This window comes from Colius striatus, chromosome 19, assembly GCF_028858725.1.
Source record: "Colius striatus isolate bColStr4 chromosome 19, bColStr4.1.hap1, whole genome shotgun sequence".
Classification (NCBI taxonomy): Eukaryota; Metazoa; Chordata; class Aves; order Coliiformes; family Coliidae; genus Colius; species Colius striatus.
Window position 1 is genome coordinate 5,008,734 of NC_084777.1, and position 24,997 is coordinate 5,033,730.

General features: G+C 52.0%; 4 protein-coding genes across 10 annotated transcripts in view; 2 read left to right on the top strand and 2 right to left on the bottom strand.

Moving 5' to 3' along the window:
* RAPGEF1 (Rap guanine nucleotide exchange factor 1) overlaps positions 1-2,649 on the top strand; it is an 86,136-nt gene extending 83,487 nt beyond the window's left edge. For all 5 annotated transcript variants that reach the window (XM_062011506.1, XM_062011502.1, XM_062011505.1 and 2 more), the window contains one exon: positions 237-2,649. In XM_062011506.1, the coding sequence (XP_061867490.1) occupies positions 237-387 (151 nt within the window). In that variant the 3' untranslated portion in view covers positions 388-2,649. The remainder of the gene's footprint in view (positions 1-236) is intronic.
* Positions 2,650-3,725: 1,076 nt separating this feature from the next.
* PRRT1B (proline rich transmembrane protein 1B) lies at positions 3,726-5,529 on the bottom strand. Its single transcript, XM_062011741.1, has 4 exons — positions 5,343-5,529; positions 4,794-5,121; positions 4,516-4,656; positions 3,726-4,410 (listed from the first exon to the last, which is right to left on the bottom strand). The coding sequence occupies exons 1-4, from the start codon at positions 5,429-5,431 to the stop codon at positions 4,264-4,266; spliced, it is 705 nt and encodes a 234-aa protein (XP_061867725.1). The 5' UTR covers positions 5,432-5,529; the 3' UTR covers positions 3,726-4,263.
* A 246-nt stretch (positions 5,530-5,775) lies between these two features.
* On the top strand, positions 5,776-10,460 carry UCK1 (uridine-cytidine kinase 1). Its single transcript, XM_062011278.1, has 7 exons — positions 5,776-5,865; positions 6,013-6,172; positions 6,777-6,873; positions 6,989-7,131; positions 7,224-7,318; positions 8,342-8,390; positions 8,988-10,460. The coding sequence occupies exons 1-7, from the start codon at positions 5,779-5,781 to the stop codon at positions 9,173-9,175; spliced, it is 819 nt and encodes a 272-aa protein (XP_061867262.1). The 5' UTR covers positions 5,776-5,778; the 3' UTR covers positions 9,176-10,460.
* An 862-nt stretch (positions 10,461-11,322) lies between these two features.
* POMT1 (protein O-mannosyltransferase 1) lies at positions 11,323-24,958 on the bottom strand. Of its 3 annotated transcripts, XM_062011275.1 has the most exons (21): positions 24,791-24,958; positions 24,085-24,208; positions 23,318-23,461; positions 22,920-23,026; positions 22,257-22,307; positions 21,778-21,924; positions 20,698-20,809; positions 19,981-20,046; positions 19,394-19,487; positions 18,789-18,944; positions 18,078-18,208; positions 17,741-17,836; positions 16,746-16,838; positions 15,755-15,851; positions 15,573-15,665; positions 14,722-14,842; positions 14,378-14,475; positions 13,779-13,892; positions 13,234-13,360; positions 12,424-12,601; positions 11,323-12,221 (listed from the first exon to the last, which is right to left on the bottom strand). In XM_062011275.1, the coding sequence occupies exons 3-21, from the start codon at positions 23,437-23,439 to the stop codon at positions 12,047-12,049; spliced, it is 2,178 nt and encodes a 725-aa protein (XP_061867259.1). In that variant the 5' UTR covers positions 23,440-23,461; positions 24,085-24,208; positions 24,791-24,958; the 3' UTR covers positions 11,323-12,046. The 3 variants fall into 3 exon arrangements, with proteins under 3 accessions (XP_061867259.1, XP_061867260.1, XP_061867261.1); XM_062011276.1 differs by lacking the exons at positions 12,424-12,601; positions 13,234-13,360; XM_062011277.1 differs by lacking the exons at positions 11,323-12,221; positions 13,234-13,360 and having other exon boundaries at positions 12,446-12,601.
* Positions 24,959-24,997: the final 39 nt, after the last annotated feature.

Sequence of the window (24,997 nt, forward strand, 5' to 3'; positions counted from 1 at the left end):
CCAATGCAGCAGAGGCAGCAGATCCAAGTGCAGTGTGATGGGTGTTTTTACCCCCAGTTCAGCAACGGCCACGATGGTTTTTCCCCTTTTTCATGTCTCACCACACCACAGTCACAAGGTTGTGGCTGAGGTAACACAGACCCCCAGTGCTGGCTGTCCCCAGGAGCAGGGCAGGGGGTGACTGGCCACTGGGGGAAGCCCCTTGTTGAACTGCTGCTCCCGTTGTGCTCTTCCAGCCATTACGACATCAAAAGGAACGACGACATCGTGTCCTTCTTCAACGACTTCAGCGACCACCTGGCCGAGGAGGCCCTGTGGGAACTGTCCCTCAAAATCAAACCTCGGAACATTACGAGGCGGAAAACAGACCGAGAAGAGAAAACTTAGGCCAGGGGAGTGTGTGTTGTGAGCGAGGAGCATCGACCCTCCGCCGCGCCCAGGGCACAGCCGCAGCCCGGGCTCCGCGCCCGCCGCCGGCTCAGGCGGCCCGAGAGCGGCCGGCGCTGGCTGCGCTCACCCTCCTCCTCCTCCTCCCGTCCCTCCGTGCCATGAATCAGCTTTAAACCCAGGGAGCTTCCCGAGGGGAGGGTCCCAGCCAAGCGTGGGGCTGGTTTGGCCGCCCGGCTGCCTCCGGCCTGTTGTTTCCAGCCACGGTGAGGGTCAGCAGGAGCTCGGCGCCCACGTGCTCGTCTGCGGGCTGGTGTTGAGGAGGCAGCAGCCGCGGAAGCCGCGGGGTTTGAGTCTCCCCTTGCGATGCCACCTCGAAACGCCTTCAGCCCGGGGAGGCGAGGCCGGCAGAGGCTCCCGCTGCCTGCAGGAGCTCTGCTGGGAGAGCTGCTTGTGTTTACAGGGGTCTTGGCTTTACCCCACATCTCTGGCGCCTTCGTCACGGGAGGAAGGCACCTGCCGTACATGCGGAAGAGGCACTGAAAACGTGGGCAGGGACCCGCCATCTCCAGTCAGCTATCCCCCTCCTCCTCCTCCTCCTCCTCCTCCCACATCTCGTTATTTAAGCAACGTTAACCCCTCCAAACCCTGGAACCGTGGACTACCCGAGGTACTGTGGTTCACCCATCCCGTGGGCCCAGATCTTTTAGTGATGGTACTAGCTTTTGCACAGGAAATGCTGTAGTATATGAGACTGTAAATAGTAGTGTTTAGAATCCATTGGGGGGTTGTTTTTTGATGCATGTCTGAATATCGATGGGTTTATAGGAAAAAAGAAAAGCCACAACAAAACAAAGTGTAAGAACAGTTCTGGATAAAATTCACACCCAGTGACAATGTTGTTCCAAGTGCTGGAAGAAAGGAGGCTCGTGGCAGGGGCTGGCAGCAGAGCGGGTGCAGGAGCTGGGGTTGGAAATGGGGAGCAGGAAGGAGCCCTGTACTCTCCACCCCGCTCCTCTCTCCTCTCACCAGGTGGTTTTTCCAGTCCCCATCAGGCTGCCCCTCGGTGCTGTGCTTTGTGAGGAACCCGAGCAGGTCCCTGTCCCCATGTCCCTGTCCCCAGCAGGGCAGGGCCAGCGTGCAGTGGGAAGGGGAGGCAGGGGGGTGTCTCGTTTCCCACACACGCAGCATTAACCCCGGTCTGTTTGGTGTGCCTTACCCAGCCCCTCTGCCCGCTCTCCGTGTCCCACCCAGCGCATCCTCCCCAGTGCAGTCCTCTCTCTCTTCATCCTCCAGGTCACAGGCTGGGTGGTGGGGCTGAGGGTGTTCTAGCAGCCTCACACAGCCTTTCCCTGCGTGGTCACAGGTTTTTAGAGTTCTGCCTAACAAAACCCTGCAGGGTCAGGGCAGCAGCTCGCGAGGAGCCCGGCCGGGGTGTTTCACGGAGCATCCTCATTTCTCAATAACAGCTCCGTGTTTGCTAAAGCCTCTCTGTTTGCTCTGTGTGAATCAGAGTTGCCAGCACTTCCTTCTACAAACAGATTGCAAAGGCTGAGCCGGCTCTGTGCCCACGGCAGCTCTGCCCGGCGGAGGGCAGGAGGGAGCACCCAGCTCACCGCACTCTGCCCTCAGCCCTGATGTGCCTGTTGATTCAGGCACGGGACTGGTGCAGGAGCCACGTGCTGAGGCACAGAGAGACCCCGCAGTCCCTGAGGGCATCTCTTGCAGGAGGAGAGGTGGGCTCCAACAACCCTGGGTGCTGTGCAGCCCCGGAGCAGGGGTCCTCCTGTGCTGAAAGGCAGCACCCGAGCCAGAGCGCTTCCCCACTGGCTGGTTTTATGGCACTAAGGGCACTGGAGCCGTGTGTGGCGGAGGTTTGCAGCCCCACAGGCTTTCCAGCCTTCCCCCCAGGGGGTAATGCACCTGTTCTCCTTTGTAAATGAGACAGGACAGGACTGAGGAGGCAAACATAGCCCAAGAACAGCCCAAACACAGCCGTGTCTGCACAGCCCCTGGTCCAGCCCCGTGGGGGTGGGTTGGCAGAGCGTGGGGGGAGCTGCCAGCACCGCAGCCCCTCGCTCCCCCCGTCTGGGACTGGATGCCACAGGGGGACAGGAGGTTGCAGCTGGGCTTTGGCCCTGCCTGGCTGCTCACTCTGACCAGCATGAGCCATTCCCAGGTTGTGCCCTGCACTCGAAGCCAAGAGCCCTCATAACGCTAAAGGTGGGGGAGGTCTTGCTCCCTGCCCCCCCCCCCCAAAAAGTCAGAGCCTCAGCCCACAGCATGGGGGTGGGAGGTCTGCATGGCCACTAGCACAGTGAGCCCCCAGCCTTCCACCTCCTCCTCTTTGCTCTGCCATTGTCCCCACCATGGCTCTTGTGCCCTGACCTTGGGCCTCCACCTCCTCAAAAAGGGTCTCACCCAGAACAGCTTCAGGTTTGCTGCCCAGATCCCCCCTCCTCAGGAGCAGCACCCCTGGGGAGTACAGTGCCATTTGCCAGACTGGCTGTGAGCACATTCTTGCAGGCAGCATCCTCCAGACCCTCTCCTCTCTTTTTGGGGGGAGGAAGGGGTCTCTCTGCACGGGACAGGGAGCGGGGAGAAGCGATGTCCCCAGTCACCAGCCCCCTGCCCCGCTCCCAGGCCTCGCCCCTGCCCCCAGCTCCTGTTGTATTATATATTTACCACTAACCCACTCCTGATGGTGGCATCTCCCTGCAAACATTTCAGACCTGTAACTTTTATATTAAAGACAAATAAACACCAGTAACAAACCCGCCTGATGATCCTGTTTACAGTGCATGCAGCAGTCTGTGGATTAAAGTGACAATCGAATCCACTTCTGGCACTGGTGTGGCCTCGTGTTTTCTCACATGCCCCTTGGAGTTTTCCTCTGCCCTTGGCCATTTTCCCTTTCAGTTCTCCCCTATAAATGCCTTTCTTGCCTCCCAGGGCAACAGTTGCACCCTAGTACAAGCCTCATGCTTAGGAGGGGATGTTTGCTCCTGTCACTTTTCTCTAAGCACTGATATTCCCTTTCTCAGGGGCTTTCTGCTCCTCACAACACACATTGGCCGGTGTGTGTCAGCCACGGCCCAGCCTGTGCAGTGGCCACAGGCCATAAATAACCCCAGTGGTGACCCAGGATGCTGCTGTGCTCTGTCAGTCCTGGATGGGGTTCAGAATTCCTCTGGAAAGAATTGGCATTGCCCCATCTCAGGAGGAGGATGTGCAGATAAGGCCTGAGCACAGCCCCTGGCTCTGGGGTAGCAAAAAGCCACAGTGTGGGTGGGATTCCTTGATGTGCAGAGAAGACAGCAGCTTTGGCTACACCTGTGTTTTATTTCAATCTGGAAGCAGCAAGAAGGTGGCAATACAGCATATTGGTGTGTGCAAAATCACTGGAGAAGCGAATCAGGTGGTTTTTCAATCTTCTCACGTTACCAGTGACCAGCGAGGGCTCCTCACACAGCCAGAGCAGCGGCTGCAGCCTCGGGGGCACAGCTCTGGCCCTTGGCTCCATCTCCATCCCGATTCTATGAGACACTCCCTCTGTGACAGTCTTGGTTGGCACCTCTGAGACACTTGGTGAGGGGACTGACCATCCCACAGCAGCGCCTGTCCCCGAGCAGAGTGCCGCCGCTCCCACGCAGCACTGCTCGGGGTTCCCCCCAGGGGAAGGTACATCCAGCCCTGGAGCAGCTCCTCGTCCTGCCAGCGAGGCCGGGCGCTGCCCCTCAGCCCCAATAACACTCTGTGGTTGCCCGTTTCCCACGGCAGCCTCGGCGATGCCCCTGGGGGCTGCGGCCGCTCCACCTGCCGGCTCCCCACGTGAGCTGCCAGGAGCTGCCGTGTCCCTGGGGCTCGGGGTCTCTGTCATAGGTACAGGACCACCACGACATAGACCACCCAGCTGATGGAGGCGAACAACCCGAAGATGAGGCTGAAGAGGACCAGCGACCGGGCCTTTCTGGACGCTATGTTTGCCTGGGCCATGTCTCCGCGGCTCAGCGCAGCCCGAGTCTGGCACGGGGAGAAGGGGAGAGGTTAGAAGAGGCTCATAGCACCGACAGAGGAGATCTGAGGTGCCAGGCGGGTTTGGTGTAAATCAGGGCCTGCCATCCTTACCTCATGGGAGTAGACGAGGGCGATGACACCTGTCAGCAGGCAGCAGAAGACGGTCACCAGCACCGACTCCACCATGTAGTCCTTGGGCTGGTGCTGCCAGTGGCCGGTGGGCAGCGCGCCCGTGCTCTGCTGCCCGTTGTACTGTGACACAGGGGGAGTTAGAGCTGTATGTGTGTCCCCACAACCCCTGGTTGAGACCCCACAAACCCAGGAGGGGGAATATGGGGTGACCGTGCTGCAGAGCAGGGCAGGAACGTGCCATGGTGGAGGATACGTACAGCAGCGTAGGGCATGGGCGCAGGGGGGATGCCCTGGTGTGGGAACGGCCCTGGCTCTGGCTGGTAGATGACAGGAGCTTGCTGGGAGAAGCCGGCCGGGAACGGTGGGTAGAGGAGGTGAACGCTCTTAGGGTCTGGGGGCGAGTACGGCGGCGGATCCCCCTCGAAGGCCGCGTTGGTGGCTGCTGCCGTGACTGCTGGTCCATCCCCCTGGCCCCGGGAGGGCTCGCAGCGTGTGCTGGAGCCGGGCAGCCCCCCAGCCACCCTGCTGCCACCCCCCTGCTCCACTCGCTCGGCCGGTGCTTCCCCTTCCATCCCGCGGAGACGCCTGCGGGGACGGGGAGGCCGTAGGTTGTGCCACTGTCCCCCCACCCGCCAGCGCCGGCCGGTGACAGGGTGCCCCGCGGACCGAGTGATTAGGGCTGAGGCTGGAGCCGGGACGAGCTCCCGGCGGGAGCAGAGGAGCGGACACTCCGCCGTGTCCCCCCTCCGTCACCCTCCAGCCCCCTCCCGCTGCCCCGCGGCCCCCCCAGCCCCGTCCCCACTCACGTCGGTGCTCGCGGGGTCCCGCCTGCCGCGCCCGGGGCCCGGCCCCCTGTCCCCGGCGGCCGCGAGCGCAGGGCGGGCGGGTTAATCATTGACCGTGTGTTTGCCCAGCGCCGCGCCCGGGGCGGCCACCGCGGCCCTGAGCCCCGGGGAGGGGGGAGCGCGGGGAGCGCGGGGAGCGCGGGGAGCGCGGGGCGGGGAACGGGCCGTGGGAGCGCGGCGGCCCGGCCGGGGGCAGCTCGGGAGCGCGGCGGCGGGCGCAGGGGGCGCAGGGGGCGCAGGGGCTGCGCGTGCCCGGCGCGGGGCGAGGCGCCCTCGCTTCGACCCGCGAGCCCGCGGCGCGGGGCTGTGCGCGTGCCCGGCGCCTGCCGCGGGGGTGCGCGCGCCCGCCCCGCCACGTGACGCGCGCCGCCCCGCCCCGCGCGCGCCCGCCGCCGCCATGGCCTCCGCCGGCAGCGCCGAGCCCGAGCGCCCGCGCCCCAAGCCCTTCCTCATCGGCGTCAGCGGCGGCACGGCCAGCGGCAAGGTGAGGCCCCGCGGCCGCCGCTCCGCGCAGGGACGGGCCCGCCGCCGGCCGGGGAGGGGCCGGGGCCGGCGGGGAAGGGCGGGCTGCGGGCGGGCTGCGGGGTCCCGCGGGGTCCCGCCGCCCCGGCTGAGCTCCCGCTCCCCTCAGTCCACAGTCTGCGAGAAGATCATGGAGCTGCTGGGGCAGAAGGAGGTGGACCACCGGCAGCGGAAGGTGCTGATCCTCAGCCAGGACAGCTTCTACCAGGTGCTCACGGCCGAGCAGCAGGCCAAGGCGCTGCGGGGACAGTACAACTTCGACCACCCAGGTGAGGCTGCGCGGCCGGGCCCGCTTCTGCCGGCTGGGCCGGGGCAAAACGCGTGTCTGCCTCGCAGCTGTACGTGCTGCTGCCGGTCTGGCGGTGCTGGGCAGCATCCCGGCTGTCACGGTGCCCCCTCTCCTCAAAGCCTGGTGTTTCGTGTGCAGGGGAGGGCGGTGGTTTGCGGACGGGACAGTGCTGGGCCCCAGCTGCAGGTGTGGCTGCCAGCTGGGTAGTGAGAAGTACTGAAAACGTCTGACGGCTTCTAGCTTACTCTCTGCCAACAGAGCAGGAGTTGCATGGAGTGATACAGTTACCAAGTGGTTTGGCTTCATGCTTTGAGTTCTTGGTGTCATTGTGGTTTCCTACAATCACCAAGCTCCCTCTGTACCGGAGCACAGCAGCTGTAGCTTGGGCAGGTTGTGCTGTGTGGCTGCTGGTTGTACCTTGGGCAGGTTGTGCTGTGTGGCTGCTGGTAGGAAGGAGGCAGCTTCAGAGTCTGTTTTTCCTGCTGTAACACTGGACAGTTTTTCCTTCGTGGCCGGAAAGTTTGAGTAGAACGTTTGCTACAGCAGCATCTGAAATTCTTCCTCTTCAAACCTTCCTCTTGCAGATGCTTTTGATAACGATTTGATGCACACAACCCTGAAAAATATCATTGAGGGCAAGACGGTTGAGGTACCAACGTATGACTTCGTGACCCATTCCAGGCAGGTTTCCTCCATTGGGGAGCCCAGGGGTGGGGGTGTCCCGGCTGGGGATGACCCGCTCGCCGGTGGTGCCAGGCCCACAGAACGACGTGCCGGGGGTGGTGTTTCCTGGCAGGCTGGCAGAGACGACAGTGGTCTATCCTGCTGACGTTGTCCTCTTTGAGGGGATCCTGGTTTTCTACAATCAAGACATTCGGGACATGTTCCACCTGCGTCTGTTTGTGGACACGGATTCCGACGTCCGGCTGTCCCACAGAGGTAACGCTCTGCCGTCACGGGCAGCCTCGGCCTGCTCCTGAGCCAGCCGCGGCCCTGTGGGGAGGCTCATGGGCTTTATCTTCCCGTTCCAGTTCTGCGAGATATGAAACGTGGGAGAGACCTTGAGCAGATCCTCACCCAGTACACCACCTTCGTCAAGCCTGCCTTCGAGGAGTTCTGCTTGCCGGTACTCAGGGTTTCATTGGTGGGACTTGTGGGGGTTTTGGGAGGGGTTGAGGTTGGAGAGGGAGCTGAGGTTCTGCAGTGCTGCCTTGTGATATTTGTAGTTCACAAATCCCACGTTCTCCCTCTGCCTCATCTCTTTAACCGTTACAAGCTGCTTGCTTAAAGAACTCAACTGCTTGGTCTCTTTTCCTTGCAAGGCACCACAGAAATCCCTCCAGGCTGCACACATTTTCTTCTTTCTGACTGTTTTCACCTGGGTCCCTTTGGCTGAAACACTCCCACTCTGCAGTTCTTAAATCTTGCAGGAAGAAAGAAGAGCTGGGATTCCAGCAGGGCCCTCTCAGGAAGGGAGCATGGGTGAAAACCTGCGGCAGTGTCCGTTTGCTGTGGGACCATTTAGGTGTTCAGATAATCAAATTAGTTTGTACAAAGCCTTTGAGAACAGAATTGTGTATATGGATTAAATAAGATGGGATTAAATAAGATGGATTAAATAAGACTGGCTCAGGTACCCCTTGGTCTAGATGAAAGCAATTCTGGGATTGTAAAGTACTCAGAAATGCTGAGTTTGCCAACCTCGTAAGTAGGGGAGGAAAAAAGCAGAGGGGCTCTAGGGTAGCAAAGATCAATGTCATTGGGGCAGGAAGGAATTTCACACACCCCTGGGGTGCAGATTTAGCAATGGCTTGTGAAATGCTGATTAGAAGCAGCTTTTGGCAGACAGACTTCAGCCTCAAAGGCTCACATACCCTTGAGAAGCATCAAAGCCAGTGCTCCACATCTGACCTGCTGCTGCTACCTGAAGATTCCCTGCCAAGGGACAGCAAGGATGATGCTAATCTTAAATCCAGAGCACATAGCCAGTGTGACTTCTCAGTTGGTTTAGGCATTGCCATGACTGAGGGCTTTAACTTTCAGCCCACCCTTCCTCTTTGCCCCCAGCTTCCTGGTGTTTGGTAGTTTCTTCCTAGGGTGCAGCTGGCTCTTCCTGTTAACGGGCTCCACCGCTGTTGCTGTTTTGCAGACAAAGAAGTATGCAGATGTGATCATCCCCCGAGGAGTCGACAACATGGGTAAGGAGTTGGGTTCTGTCTGATCTCTCTGGGGAGACTTTCATAGAATCACAGAATGGTGGGGGTTGGAAGGGACCTCTAGAGATCATCCAGTCCAACCCCCTGCCAAAGCAGGTCCCACCTAGATCAGGTCACACTGGAATGTGTTCACGTGGGATTTGAAGACCTCCCGAGAAGGAGCCTCCCTGGGCAGCCTCGGCCAGGGCTCCCTCACCTCAGCACCAAAGGAGTTTCTCCTTGTGTTTAGATGGAACGTTTTGTGTTGCAGTTTCTTTCCTTTGGGGCTGGGAGGAGAGCAGGTCGCACACCACACCACGTGCTCCTCAGGGAAGGCATTTTGCTGGAGGGGTGCAGGGGAGGGAGCTGCTGGGGCTGAGAGGAGGGCATGTGATTGGAGCTGCAGAGCAGGACAGTGGTGTTACAGCTGGTGCTGCAAGTGCTGGTTCCCGTTGGGGCCTGACCTCGCTGCAGAGCACAGACACAGTTTAATTTAAGGGCTTGTTGTTAAACCTCATGCTGAACAGGGCTGGTTGCTCCACGTTTTCTAGACAGCTCAGCCAGGAAAGCCCACATATCCCCTCTGTTTTCTCTCTGCAGTGGCCATAAACCTCATAGTGCAGCACATTCAGGACATCCTGAACGGAGACATCTGCAAGTGGCAGCGAGGGGCCGTCAACGGGCAGGGCCGGAGCTCGAAGCGGCCGTTCCCCGAGGCCGCGGAGGGCAGCAGCGCGCTGGCGGCCGGCAAACGCTCCCACCTCGAGTCCAGCAGCCGCCCACACTGACCCCCACGGACCCGCCGCTGCTCCAGACCGCCTTTGGGAAAGAACTTCAACAGAAATGGTTGGTGAAGCGCCCTTTACATCACCCTGGCGGCGGAGGGGATGCTGCTGTGAAGCGGAGGGCAGAGGGAGGGCTTGGCCCGCCGGGCCTCTGCCCTCCCAAGCCCCGCGGTGTCAGGAGTTCTGGTGTTACCTGAGGAACTGGCCAAAGGCAGAGCCACTTGGCTCTCTTTAACTTTCAAAATGAGATCTAATGCCAATCGAAGTGCTGCCAGGTCCTTAGCAAGGTGCCCCAGTTCCCTGACCACCATCTCCCTCAGCAGGAAATGTATCTGCCTGTTGTTTTCTCAAAAGAGAAAGCAGTCTGTGTCCAGGACTAGCTCACTCTGCTCCTTTGCACAGGCAGGTGCAGTGCTTGCTCTTTTCCAGCCTGTTGGCTCCTCCAGCTCTGCTCTCCTGCTGGCCAGTTTCCTTTTTACCCAGTAGCAGCCTCTGGAGACTGAATTGACCAAGCTAGAGAGGAATCTGCCCTGAGACAGAGATGAGACAGAGACTGATGACTTGTAGTTCATCAGGGGGGACAAGCCCAAGAAGTCGTGTGATTCTGGTTCCTAATTTATTCCTTTCTGAGCTCCCAAAACTTGCTACCCTGTCTGATTATCTTTTTGTACCCAAATCGTTTCGTTTCCCACAGATATTGAATGTTGTGAGCTCCAACTGGGTTGAGCTGCTCACAGAAACAGAAACCTGACCTTGTCAGTATTCATGTCTTTTAGGACATTTCCATAGTGCTGGTGGCAGATTCTGCTGGGCAGAATCCCTCCACTTCCAGAGGTGAGTGATGAGATCAGCAGGGGAGACGGCCCAAGTTTATAACCTCTCCCTTCTGATGGCACAAACAGCTCACCCAGACAGGCTCAGAGCACTCACCTTGCACTCAGGCAGTTTAAACTCCACAATGTCTGTCTGTTCTAAGAGCAGACAAGAGGCTGGCAGTAGAAGCAGTGACATCCCAGTTTGTGATGTTTAGCCCAGGTCAGTGATACTGCAGCCACAGTTCTGGGGAGGGGGTGGAAATAATCTGAAATGAAACACTGGCTGGGCCTTTGAAAATGTCCTTGTGGTGTCTTTCCTGGGTCTGGACCCTATGGTGTGATTTTGAGAATGGGTGGGGTGGGAAATATTATAAAGAGGAACTTTTTGATATTTGCTAGTTTTTTAAAAGCAGGGTCTGGCTGTTGGGTGTGTGACTTTGGCTAATAAACAAATGAGCAGTGAGCAGAAAGGACTGTGCTCTGTACAAAGTGTTTGTGTGGCTTGCACTGCACCAGCGGGAAGGAACACGGTGGAGATGCTTTGTAGGCTCAACAGTTTTCTCTCCCTTTAACTCAGAATTGTTACAGTCTTGCAATGGCTGAGGGTTTTGAGAAAAAAGAAGTGTGGTCTGTGCTGTGATCTCCATAGGCTTTCCAAGGCTGGGAGTGAGTGATTTGTTGTCTGTTAGTGGTCACCACAGTTCAGTTCCTAAGGGCTGCCGGGTGCTGCTGAGCTCAGGGTGCCAGACTTAGAGCATGAGCTACTCCACTGAAGCATTAGCTATCAGGGCTGACTGAAGTAGGAGCAAACTAGTGACTAAAACCTCCTCAGCATGACTGTGATGTTTGATCATACCTTCTGCTGGGGCAGGGGAGCACAATGCTGCCTTAAATAGTGTTTGTCCAGGCAGGAAGGAGCACCCTGGTCTGTGCAGGACTGAGTCAGCTGGAGCTGTGCTGAGAAAACAGACCCAAATGTGGTGTAGGCACTACAGTCCTTGTGCAGAGCTGCTGCAGATCCCCTCCTGAGTGACTCCCCGAAGCCCTTTGCTGGCACGTTCTGCCCTGGGGATTCCCCTGCTGCTGCAGGCCAGGGCACAGGCTGAGGCAGGTTTTCACCCTGAACCCACAGGTTGGAGTTAGTGTTTCCTTGTCAGCACCATCAGTTAAACCTTGCTCAGAGGTTGGAGGGTAACCCTGCAGCCCAGAAGATACCACAGTGCCGTTACCCCTCCCAGGCTGTGGGCTCTGTATGAACATGGCAAGGCTGAAGGATTGGGGCTGGCTTTTTGTCCCACCTCAAGCTTTGTTTTAGCCTGTTTAGCTGTAACAGCATTTTTAATGCCTCATTTTGTTTTATTTCTGCTTGGCTTCATAACAGTTATGGTTATGCCAAATGATTATACATAGATAAGACTAACAAGTCACCCTTCTATGCAAGGTCAACTATTTATAAACTCAGCTTAATGCTGTAATGAAATAGGGATGAGCATTGACAGTGGGGGCAAATGCTGCATTGCTGAGGAGTGGAGTCATGGGATGATGCTGGAGACTGCAGGGCCACATACTGATAAAGATGTGGAAGCTTTAGAGCTGGGAAAACCCAGATTTTAGGAACTGTAAACAGAGAAAAGTATCCAACATGTTGGGGAGTATCCACTTCTCCTAACTTGTAACATGGAATTGCAGTCCAAGGTGCCAGGAAACATATAAAATAGCCCAAAGTGCAACACCGTGTCAGAGGAAGCCACTGTCCTCCTCATACTCCTGGGAAAAGAGGAAGAAGCAGCCCTTGCAGCACCCTCTTCCCAGCCAAGGACCTGGGATGCTGTTGAGTGAAGCCAGCAACCTTCAGACCCAGAGGGGCAGTGGAAGGATGACTGGAACAGGCAGAAACTGGGAGCTGCTCATAACAGCTACAGTACTGTGGGGAACCATTTTTCCCTGTAGTAATTAGATCTGGACTACACTCAGTTATTTGCTGACTGTTCCCAATTACCCTAACAGTAAATTGTTGCCTTTGAGGCATCTCCTTTTGCCTGGCAGAAGCCTGCCAGGGTTAGTGCTTTCGGATGAGGATGTTCCAGCTGTCCTTCCAGCGCAAGCCCTGCAGCTCAGGAGCAGGCAGCGAGGGCTGCCCGTAGGTCACGGGGCTGAAGGTCCAATACACAAAGTAAACTGAAGAGAACCAGGCGACAATCAGCGCACTGAACATGCTCTTGAGAAGCAGAGATCTGGGATGGGAGAGGAAAGAGCAGTCAAGGCACTAGCCAAACACTTCATTCAAAAGGAAAGCCCTACATATGGCCTTGGCTTCTCTAAAGGCAAAGGACACGCCTGTGGCCACTGCTGGAGGAACTGCAGCAGCTTGCCGAGGTGGCAGCCCCGGGGAACAGCACAGTGTCACTTCTCTGTCCATCTGTCAAAACCAAATACCTGCAGAGGTGATCGCCGAGGTGCTGCAGCATGATGGGAATCAGGAGGATCTGGAAGGTGAGGGCTGGCAGGTAGTGGTACAGGAAGAGTGTTTTCTCCATCAGGAAGAAGGGCAGGTAATTCACAGCCCAGCCTCCAACACTGACCCCACCAGCTGATACCCACAGCTGCCACGCATCTGTGGGGACAGGAGATACCTCAAAGCAGTGTCCCAGGAAACCTAAAGTCCCTAAAAGGTTGCCTGCTGTTGTGGTTTGGTTTTGTTGGGGTGGGTTTTTTCCCCAGTCTCTACAGTTTGTGTAATACAAACTTTAATTCAAGCATTTCCCTGTTGAGTGTGGTTATGTTTTGTCACACTTCTGTGAAGTACCCAACAAGACAGTTGCAGCCAACACGAAGCAGCTTCACAGCAATGCTGTGCCAGGAACCCAATGCACTGCCAGGAAGGTCAGCATAAAACCACCCAGGAGATGGGACCTCAGCTGGAACACATCCAAGGTAAACACACAGCCACATCTACCTCTTGTAAATCAGCAAAGGAATCAGCAGAATGCAAATCTGAGGCCTGGACAATTCTTACATCCAGGCAATGACTCAAATGTTATGCTGGCTACTGTTTTGTTTCATGAGGTGATGGTCACACTGCAATAACCTTAATCAGTCTCTTCATGGGCTACAGGTGCTTGTATGTCCCCAAGAACAATTTCAGGGTTAGTGGGCAGGAAGAAGTGGCAGCATAGCCAGGCATGTAATAGCAAAAATGTGGCTCACAGACACACACACACACACACATCCACAATGGCATCAGACCTTCAGGAATGTCATAAATCTTTCTCCTCCGTCGTATCAAGTACCACAGGGACAGGCACACATAGGCCAGGGCAGCAAGGTTAGCTGAAGCCCAGGTGACAACATTCCCAAGGAGGTGGATCTGGGCCTGAAGGACAGAAGATGGGCTAAGCCAGAAGCAGGAATGTGCTACAGTTCTTTGAGGTAAGTTTAAATATTACCTACATACTGGCTAGTAACCTGATCTTTTCTGGGACAAAGGTAGTTGATCCAGCTTTGCTGCTGTAAGGCTCTTGTAACACAGGCATTTAAAAGATGCTACTGGAGATTCTGAATGGAATCAATAATGGGAACTATTAAACTGCACTTTCCCTTTACAAAAAACCCCAAATGTCCAAGAAGACATGATTTAATTACAGCTTTGACAGTAGTTGCTTTTATCATGCCCCTAAAAAACTCCAACCCTCAGGGAAAATAACCCAGGAAGTTGCTGAAGCAACTGCTTGGCTGGAACTGCAGCCCTGCTCTCCTCACCAGGCTCACAGTCACATCTCCCTCATACTTACACCAGAGCTGGGGTGGAGCCAGTAGGCAATATTTGTGTCCATCGTGATCCAGTCCAGAGCAGAGGAGCTGTACTTGTGTTCTGTGTCTTCATTTTTTAACGTGAGCATTTTCCACTAGAAAAAAAAAGGTCAACAGAAGGCTTTCAGAACTGGAGCAATGAGTGGGACAGCAGGCATGGTGAACAGCTCTAGGTGTAGGATGCTTAGCTTCTAACCTGAGAGTGGAGGAAGATTTTGCTTATCTCATATTGGATACTAGTCAGTACAATGGGTTTATTTCTGTCATGTATAACACATTTGCCTTAGTGAATGTCTACAATGTCAGTAAGGGGCATCACCACCACTGCCTACAGTTCTGGGTGCCCAGCTGATCATCTTCCTCCTCCTTTCTCTACACCGTCACTTGGGTATGTGTTACTGAATAGCACAGGCCTCTTATGCCCTTCTAAGTGCATTCAGAAATAGTTTTTCAGTGAGGAAGCCAAACTACTCTATCAGCAAGGAATAAACAGTGAATCCTCAGGCTCAAAGTTTCCAGAAATGCTCAGCTTTCTGCTCTGCTGCAGAAGGAAAGATGAAGGGTATAGCAAGACACTCACCTGCAATTCTGTGAACTTTGCCATGAAGCTGAGGTTTTTACTTATGTCCATCTGTGTGGGAGAGTGGAGTTCCACTTCTCTCTCTTTTTGCTCTTGGCCTGGAAGAAAACAGCATAGCTTAGAAATAACCATGTATGGGCAGAATGCTGGAAAGAGGAGAGCACACAGGACATGCCCCTGGCTCCTCGCACTCCTGGGGCCCTTCTGAAATGCACAGTCCAACTGCAAGAGCACTCTAAGGGGCATCATGATAGAGCTGAATGCATATACAATGCCACCTTCTCAGCAACATGATGCATCCCCCAGTGATGGAAATTAGCTTTTAGAGTGATGCTGAGACATACTTTTCCCATATCTGTGCTCTTCCACATTCCAGACCATGCTCTGGTGGTAGCCTTTAGTCAGCTTCTCTCCAACCACCTCCAGCTGCCGGTATCCCCACTCAGGTAACGATGCTCCACTCAGCTGAAAGGGAAAGATGAGTGTAAACTGCCAGTCCTGGCAATCTGAACATGAGGATGGAAGTTCCTAGGCCCTACCTGAGCAGGGGATGACTGCAAGGGATGGCTGGAAGCATGTGAAGAGTCACCACACAACACTGCCTCAAATGCTGCAGCCACCAAGTCAGTCATTCTGACAGACTCTCTGAAGAGCTCTTTAACTATTCCAGCTACTGTTCCACATACTGCACACAGAGGCTTAGATTAGATATTAGGAAACATTTCTTTAACAAAAGAGTTGTCAAGCCCTGGCACAGGCTGCCAAGGGCCATGGTGAGAGTCCCCATCTCTGGAGGTATTTTAAAGCTGTGGGGCTGAGGGCTGTGGGTTAGTGGTGGCCATGGCAGTGCTGGGGGAATGGTTGGACTCAATCTTAAAGGTCTTTTACAGCCAAAATGAGTCTGTGTTTCTGTGACTCAGCATCAGGGTCTGAGGCAATAGCTAAGCCCCAGCTCTGCACAGTGGTCACACCTGAGAAACAGGACAGCTCTGCATGCTGAAAAGGCATGAAGTGTGTGTGAGCAGCTGAAACACACACTGCTGTTTCATCACATCAAGCAAGTTTATTGTTTCCTCTTATTTACTAATTTGTTTTAGTGGTCTAGGCATTTTGGAGGACACAAATTAGGAGCTGTTGAAATGAGGAGACCTGCATGGAGCAAAAGCTACAGGGAAATGCAAAGAAATGCACTTGCCTTTAGCACTGCAGAGGTGTTCACATGAACAAACCTCACTTCTGAGAGAATTGTCTTCCACACATCTGTGTCTGACTCCCGATTCAGGATCTCCTACAAGAGAAAGATGCCTTTTGATGGTCATTGTGTCAGCTGTTTCTGCTGGAATATGATGAGCTCTTCCCTTCCCTTTGACCACTCACCACTCTCCAGAGGTTCTGTGCTGGCATGGAGATGTTATAATCAATATAGCAGGAAACTTCTTGGGAGTGGGGGCTAAGAGGGGCAGCAACATCGTGCCTAAAAGACAAGTAAGATCCTCCAACAGCATTTCCATAAAAGCATTGAATTTAGACCAGATTCAGGAATAAAGCAAGAAAAATAACTCATACAGATTGCAGTGCTTACTCTGAAAGAGAACACTCCCCACCACCAAGAGCTGCCAGGAACAGACTCAGAGGAAGCCAATGCAGATGTCTGCTATGCCAGGCTGAAGAACAAGCACTGATTGTGACAAACAGAGACCCTGTTGACTAGGGTTTCCAGTAATGAACAAATTAGGTTTGGAAGGGACACAGCAAACACCCAAGCTCAGAACAACCCCTTTCCTAATCTGAGGGATAGTCAGGAAGCAGCCAGGGGGCAATTTGATACTGCAGGTTTTGCAAAACAGGAAAGAATCCATGGCAATCAGCCACAGCACACAGGAGTCTCCAACACATCCTCCTAACTTTCAGAACACATCCCTCACACATTTCAGTGACAATTCAAGTCAGGGGAGTTGACTTACAGTCACACAAAATATTATCTGGTGTGAGGACAGGGAAGGGGCAGGAGGATGCCTCACCAAGGGGATTTAGGAACCTGCAGAACTATCATGAAATGTGACCACAGGGGAAACTATTAGCCCCTCTAAAGGCCACCAGTAGAGAAGACCAGAAGCAGCTCACAGCCACTGAACACTGATTGGTCATCTCACTATGAAATAATCATGCTGCATCCTTTCTCTGGGCCACAGGGATGGTTTGTGCAACTGACCACGAGGTCCTGCCTGGCCCCACTGTTTTAAGAGTCCACAGATAAAAGGCAGTTTATAGCACATCTGTGTCACTGCACTTCCACCCCAAATAGATATTCTGAGAAAAGACAATGCAGAATGAGCCAGCAGGAGAAGAGGATGAGGAAGAGACTCACGTGTTGAGGTAGCGAGTCGTGATGCCATGGACCAGCTGCACGATGTGGCCGTGCCTGACGGGCCTGGGGGGGTTACTCACCACCAGCTGCTGCCTGGTGGAGGGACACCCAAGAGGAAGTGGTTAAGTTCTCTTACAGAATGCAACCTTGTCATGACCAAGCTGTTAGGTCAGAAGCTGCAGGCAAGGACAGACATTTAGGCAGTAAGATGTGAAATAAAAGCGATCTATAGATTGTAGTAGAATGGAAGCAAAGCTCATCAAGGCATTAAGGGCAGAATAACTCAAAGGATTGGTAACAGGAGGTATGATTTATGGTGACACTGCTGGTAAGACTTTATACAATTCCCAGAGCAATACAGAAAACCTACCAAATCAACTTTTTGATCAGTATGCAATGGTATCACAAAAGTGGTTTTATTGGCAAAAGTACAAGAACAGAGTCTTGCTCCTTGCTGACAGTTACAATGGTAAAACTCTAGCATGAGCCAGGCCTCTCAGGCTCAGGCACCTGCCTGGAATCCCTCTCAACATGGCAGATTCTACAGCTCATTCTACACATTAAATACAAAGAAATACTCATTCTGCAAAAGTCATTCAGGTTTGATAAAACTCATCAAGGCACTGTAATGCCATGACTCACACACTTCAAAAAGCAGAACTTCCTTTTCATGCAAAGCACCTCAAGAGTTCCCACTGGTCTCATGAGCCTTTAAAGTTCCCTTTGTGCACAGCACAGCCCACATTCTGGCAGGAGCAGATCAGACAGAATTTCAGAGCCTTCAATAATGCTTTTAGCACATTGAGGAGGACTGTGCAAACAGCTGCCCTTACCAACTCTGCAGCTGATATTACTTGCTCAAGATTACACGTGGCCTCCACACCCTTAAGCAGAGAACAGTTAGGTTGAATCCAAGCTATGCCTTGCTTAGGTTTTGGAAGCACAGAGAAGCTATGCTTACAGCAGCTTGGCATTTAAATCTCTTGCATACTCACATTCCAGGATCTTTGACAATCCACCAGTTGTTCACATCCTTGAAGGGATAGCAGGTCACCTGCTGCTGATGGGAACTGCCTCGGCCGTTCTCATATCTGCAGAGAGTTAAAAAAAGCCCCACAGGTGTGTAACTGCATTTCTGTAACAACAAAGTTACAGCAACACAAAGCAGCACCAGACTGCTGCCTCCATGCCTCCAGAGCACAGCCAAGCTGTACAGCTGCAGTATGCTCTGAAGGACTAGGGAAGATATTGCCAGGACCCAAAATGAGACACTTGGGACTGGCAGGTGAAGAACTAGAGCATGCTTTCAGTCTAACAATACAGACTTCTCACCTGATGGGGTAAGTATTTGTGTGAGAATGGAGCCAACACTGCATGGGCTTGCCCAACACGTTCCGCAGGGTGATCTGAGAGCCGTAGGCCACCTCTAAGGGCTGACCCTGAGTGATTCGAGCCAGCCCACCCTGAGAAGTACAATGACACAATAGTTGGGGAGTAGAATCAACCCAGAGGCTATTTCAATTCTATTAAGAATCAGTTGTCACTTTAACATAGCAGCATATGAGCATAATGCCTTCTCATGTGGTTGTATCAACAGAAAATCAAGCCTTGCAGCACCACACTCAGCAGATGTGAAATACACCAACCCCTGACAGACTACAGGGTCTTAGGGAATATCCCTAAAACCATGGTGTTCTAAAAGACACACTGGGCACTACAGAAAGTCAGTCATTCTATAGTCTACAAAGTCATCACTTCAGAGTTCATTTCTCTAATTCTGTGGCGTTTCCTATAGGAAGGGTCAAATCTTCAGCAGAAGAGTAAACACACTGTTCTTGGTTCACTGGGAAAAGCTTTTCATACATTATTAGGATTTGAGTCATAATTGCTTCATCTTAAAGCAGTATCACAGCTGCAAAACAGTTAAATGACAAGAAATGAAGAAATAACAGGATGAATTGAACAAGTTGCACACCTTTCCTCTAATAGCCAACAAGAACCAGATTTCTCCCCTAATAAAAATCGGTTTCACAACCACCTTACCTCTAAGCTGGCCTGGAAAGCACTTGTCATGATCTGGTCATGAGGCCCAGAGCGATACAGCAAAGTCAAGTGAAGATAGAAGAAGGACAGATACATTGTCACTGGGATGGCGATGAGGGCCAGGCCCCTGGCCAGAAAATGGCACATCAAGGAGACCTAGAACACCAAGAACTCAATGGTTTCATGCTCCAGATAGACAGTAAAAACAATAAAAATACCAGTGCACTTGGCTTGTTTTGATTGTCGTTTATAAGTCTCTCCAACCACCCTTATTGAGCTCTAACTCTGAGGACAGCTGGATAATGTCCACCAAGGACTTGAACTGGAGCCAGCAGGAGGTATGGGAAACTGTAGATTTTGAGCCACAAATCAGCAAGACATGGATAAGAGCAGAGAAGCCAGTCACACACACATGCTTATCTTAAATTTAACTCCATCTTCTCCTGCAAGTGAGCTGGGAAACTGTTCTGTGACATGAGGGTTCGCAGACTACAACAGGGGATTTCAGTACAAACCCCATGGTTATCTGTGGGCTTGCAAGGCTCCTGGCTGGCTCCTGTACTGAAAAGTCACACATAGTGTTTTTTGCACGTTGTGCTACCTACATTTGAGAAGTTCTGGTCTCCTATCATGTGCCAGAAGTGGAGTCCTGCGATGGCCAAGAGCAGCATATAGGTAAACAGACCCATGTATTTCACTCTGAGAACAAAGTGCATAACAAAATGAACACAGTTAAAAACAATGCAATTACCTGAGATATAAACACTGCCATTTTCTCTTGAACAGGATGTATTTAATGTCCAAGGACTTTACAACAACATAAATAACATCCAAGGCTTTGACACTAGAAGGTATCATTAAATAACCACAGTGACAGAGAACTTTCTTTGGCACAAAGCACAGAGTCCCTATATTCAGACTTAAGACACCTAGGAGGGAAGGAGGGGTAAAATAAAGATGCTTATTTATAACATAAAGCAATCTGAGAAATGCATTGTGTTCTCCCCAGGAAAGTACCCTCTAATGCCTGCTGTTGCCCACTGTGAATTGACATTGTCTCTGTAGAAACACTAAAAAGTCTTTTGAGATGTTTGCCCAGAACTGCACCAAGAAAACCCAAATCCACACTGATAACTCAGGTGGCAGGCAAGAAAATCAGTTTACTAAAACAAAGAGAGACATCATCACTTACCCCACTGCACAAGAGCAAGCTACTCCAGTCAACAGAAGCCAAAACCACCAGCTTGGAGAGAAGGAACTTAAATGAAAGGACAAAAGAGAGGATGTTATGGTGACAACTGGGCACTTTCTCAGGATCCTGAATTCAGGTAATTTAACTTGAAAAAAAATCTTGCAGGACTTCGTTATTCCTTATTCTACTCAGAGGTATCTCATTCTGAATCTCCCATGCCACCAACTCTCAGCCCTGGCCTACAGGGTATTTTTAAACATACTTCTCTGTATTCTGAAAAGCAAAACTGAACACTACCTGCCATCTGATACTATAGATTCAAGAAAGGTATTAAATCACTTGCTAGTCTCTGTTTACTTTATCCTCTGTAAGGATCACACAACTTATGAAGTCACAAAATTCAGTGCCTGTGAACAGTAACAAAGGACCTGTTATCATCACCTGTGGAGGAAGGAAACCTCCCAGCCAAAAGTGTGGGTAGGCAAAGGAATACTCCCAAGGGATTTTATTTTTATGGTAAAATAAGAAAACCCAACCTTGCTGAGGACAGAAAACTTCTGGAGCAGCCATATGAGGGGTCAAGGCACTGGATTTTGCAGACAGACCAAGTGAGTTGCTGAATGGTGAAGTGACTTACAGAAAAAACCCACACAGTCTGTGACAAAAAAAGAGGCACCACAAGAATATCCAAAAGGATGGGAGACAATCCAGCTTTACCTGTGCTTTTGCAAATTGTAGAACTTCAGGTAGGACAAAACTGCAAGTAGGATAAAAAAAATCAATATTGATTCCAGCAGCATGAACCTTGACTGAGTGATCAAAGAGTTCTCTGTTGGGAAAGAGAGACAGGCACAAAATTAGAGAAACTTATCTATGGGCAAGTGTTACCTCAGACAATCACATCGTTATCCAACAGAAGGACCTGTCCCTTTAAGGGCAGCTAATTCATTCGCAATCTTACAGCCTGTAATAGGGAGGTGTTGGGTTTGAAGGGACAAAAACTTTCCAGCAGGAGCAAAGTACATGGCCATAACTGTCTCCAAGGACAAAGAGGTAGGCAAGGAGTAAAGTCTCACAGGCCACAGCAGATAAAGGTGCCGTGGTTGCCTGCAAAGGCAAAGAGAGTGAATGCTGGGAAATCCAGAGAGGTGCAGAGAGAGCCAGGGCAGTGATCCCAGCAAGCAATGAGCATGATAACAAACCCTCAAGAAAGGGAGCTGCAATGAGCTGCTTTGTGCAAGATTCCCTGAGCCAGAATCAGAGCAGCCAGTAACTAGGAGAGGTTGCTCTTATCAGACTGCTAATGGGCTTCTGAGAGTCCCTTTCCCCTTCAGGCTGCTGCCAGCAGACTCTCAGAGAAAAAACAAACATATATACACACCAGAACAGTGTGAAATGATGGAGCTAAGGGCACAGACTGGTTTGGAGATGAATAAATTTGATGAGCTGACTGTAAGTAAGGTCTAAAAACCAGTACCTTGTAACTCAACCTTGTAAACCCCTAAGGAAGAGAGTACAGGCCTCCCTGGACACAAGAAATGTTTCTTTCTCTGAGGCTGTTCAGGCTGCCTGCTTTGCTTAATAATGAAATGAACTTGTATAAAGCCTCAGCCTAGAAGAGCAACAGGGATAGAGGGGACCAGAGAGGCTCAGCAAAGAGCTGAAAGTGGGCTCCAACATGTTAGCATTCTGTGGGGAGACACTACTCCAGCCTTTTATGCATCCTAAAAATTCCCAAGGGAAAGGGAGACCCTTCTCCCTCTGTATGAACAATGGGGCCCAGGGAAACAATCTTACCTAAGAGAATCAGAAGAGCAGCTCCAAGTGCAGAACAGTGGGAAAACTGTAGTTCTACCAAAATCTGGTAAGCTAAAGGCACACAGAGAGCACCAGCCAGTGCTGGCAGAAGTCGCAAGGACCAGACAGGAACATTCATGCTGTATTCTGAGACAGGAGGTAACAGTAATGGAAAACATTAATTGTAGAGAAGACAGACCATTAGAGAATTCCTTCTGTCTACAGCAAGTTGTTGAATCCAGCTTCTATTAATTTGTAGTCTGTCTGGTATTGCTTAAACTGTTGGAACTGATTTTAAAACAATCTGTGCTATGGAATCATAGTGCTTTGAGCTTCTGCTAGAGACCTGCAGAAGGTCTGTTTAACAGAAGTGAAGGTGTCAGATATAGCATTATTTCCACTAGTCAGGCAAAAGAAACATCAGTCACTAAAATGCTGCTTATTTTCTCAAAAGAATGACAGTTACAATCAGCTCTCACCAGCTCCAATCCTGTTCCATAAGAAGTTTCCATCAAATCCTCCTAAGTAACCTACAACATAAACAACAATTCAGAATTTCCAGTCTCAAAACAAGCATAAAAACTGCTGCTAAATTGGTCCTGGAACCATTTCCCAAACACACCGCTTCTGCACGCATGAAAGCTCTTTTTCCCCAAAGGCTCCTCTTTCAGACTGTTTTGTTGCAGCAGCACTTGAGAATGTGCAGAGGCACAAAGAATATAAATTGGGAAAAACAGATTCTCAGTGACAAAGTGACATGTATATTTAATCTCTGCTTCCCATAAAGACACTTTTATGTTGTGCATATCTTGGCTACAGGAGGGAATTCAGGCTTGAAAGTCTGCTTGTTGCCTACTATTTCCAGTCACTAGCAGTTCTCATCTTACCTTTGTCTTTATCCAAAGGATTGGATAACAGTGAGGTAATGGATACATGGCTCCATCACCTCCCAGTACTCACACAAGAGTCCCCTAACAGTACTAAATCCCTAACAATACTAAATATATCCTAATTATCTCTACACCAGAATCTCTCAGCTGCCTTGTGCTTTTCCCCAGTAACAGGATCTGCCAACTCATTTCTAACCACCACCTCTCTCTTCCACAGCAACAGATGCTTCCCAATTTCAGGAGATGCCCCACCTCCCAAAGCCAGCAGCATATGGCCCAAGGGTGGGCCGCTGTCATCCACAAAGAAGATCCTCTTCATGTAGAGAGAAACGAATTGGCCGTAATAAACTTCATCAAAACTGAAACACAAGAGGCAGAAACATGGTCAGATCTACCTGGGATAACCTGCAAGGCTACAGGATACTAAGAAAGGAAACACTGATGTGTTGGCAGAAAAGCAAGAACACAATGAAGCAGAGTGGCTTTGCCTCTGTACTTTCCCCTCAGGAATTTCCTTGAGGGAAACACTACCAGCATCTTTACAGAGACATCAGGCAAGCTCTGCTCTTCTACTCCTGCATTCTTACTCACAAATGTTTAAAAACCAAAATGCTGTGTCATTCAAGTAGAAAACAAACTATTCAACTCACACTACAGCCCGTGGGTAGGAAAGCCCCCATAGACGGCTTATTAATCCCAGCACAGTCAAAGCCACGAGGTTCATATTTATCTCTGCAGTAACCACAACCGGCTTCTTCAGAAATCCCAGCATCCTGCCAAAGGTCTGGACAAACCTCCAAAAGCAAACAGAGAAGAGCAGCAGTCACCCTTTGGCTCAAAGCTGGCTGAAGATCAATTGACACAATGCACACATATCACTACTTTCTGCTACTAGTAGTTCATGGTAACTGATCTCCCAAAGTTCTCTCCTGTTCCACATTTATGTGTTTTCTGCAGTAGGAACTCTAAAAACAAAGTTACTAAACAAACTTGACTTTTCTTCTGCCTTGCTTCAACGTGTATAGTTCTCTGTTTTCAACAGTAAGCTAGACACTTTGCTTATTCTCACACTGGTTCTGCAGAAACACAATTGCTTAATTCAAGTCTATATTCTGCTTTGTATTAAACAAACCTCTCAGCCCAAACTCTGATGCTAGTGACAGGCAAACCACGTGTTCAGGCACCAGGCTGCTGGTAGCTTAAAAAAAAGAAAGAAAGAAAAGTGTATTTCTTGGGAAGGGTTAAAGGGTAGAACCTGCAAACATCCTCGGTCTTACAAAGCTGGCAATGGGAGCAGGGCTCTAGCGCAGCCTAGGGGAGAGTGCTGCAGAAAGCAGGATTGAACTCCACTCCTGCAGGCAGGACTGCTAAAAGGTAGGTCAGAAAAGAGTCAGGAATTAGTGTTGTATCTCCTCACCTCAATACAACTGAAAGCTACTGGAACAAATCCATCTGTGTGGCTTTGATCAGGGGAGAACAAAGTAAGACACGGACACATCACCACCATCAAGTGCAGCGCCAATGCCCATGTTCCTCACAACCTACAAAACACAAGTGCTATGTGGGAGAGACTTAAGCAGCCCCTAGCAAAGCTGTGTCCCCCACTGGCACTGGGGACACCACACCAAAGCCCCATGGCACGACAAGGGCAGGTCATCACCTGTGCTCTGACATTGCCTCAACAGTCCCTGGCACCCCAAAAAGCACACTGAGAGGGGCTCGCTTCTCCCTGCAGCACATGCAGGCCTCCAACCCAAGGCCAGGAGTGCAGCACTCCAGACCTCATGCATCTCCTCGAGGAACCATAAGTCCTCTACCAGGCTTTATGTCCCCTCCCCTGAGCCTTATGAGGGGGTATTAGGACTGCTACCCCCCAGCCACACCTTGTTCGCCCTTTCGGGCTCTATGGAGGGCAGTGGGATCACTGATCCCACATGCACCTTCACCCTTGAGGCTTGTAGGGTCGAAAGGCCCTACCAGCCACTCTGCATCCAGCTCCACACTCCCCTTTCAGCGTTTTCTGGGCCGACACAGGATCAGCGCCCCGCTACTCAGCCTCCCACCCTCCCCTGAGGCTGGTGCGAGCAGCGGGGCCACCAGCCACCCCCAACCACGCCTCGTACCTGCCACCGAGCCTCGTGGGGGGAGCAGCGGCACCACTCCCCCCTCCAGCCGGCCTCGCCCTACCCCCCGTTCCCTCGCCAGCCTTACAGAGGTGAGGGGGGCGCCGGGCGCGGGGCCGCCACAGCGCGGGGCCGGCGGCGGCACCGCGACCCCCGGCCCTGAGGAGATGGCGGCGCCAGGACGTGACGTCAGACGCACGCAGCGGC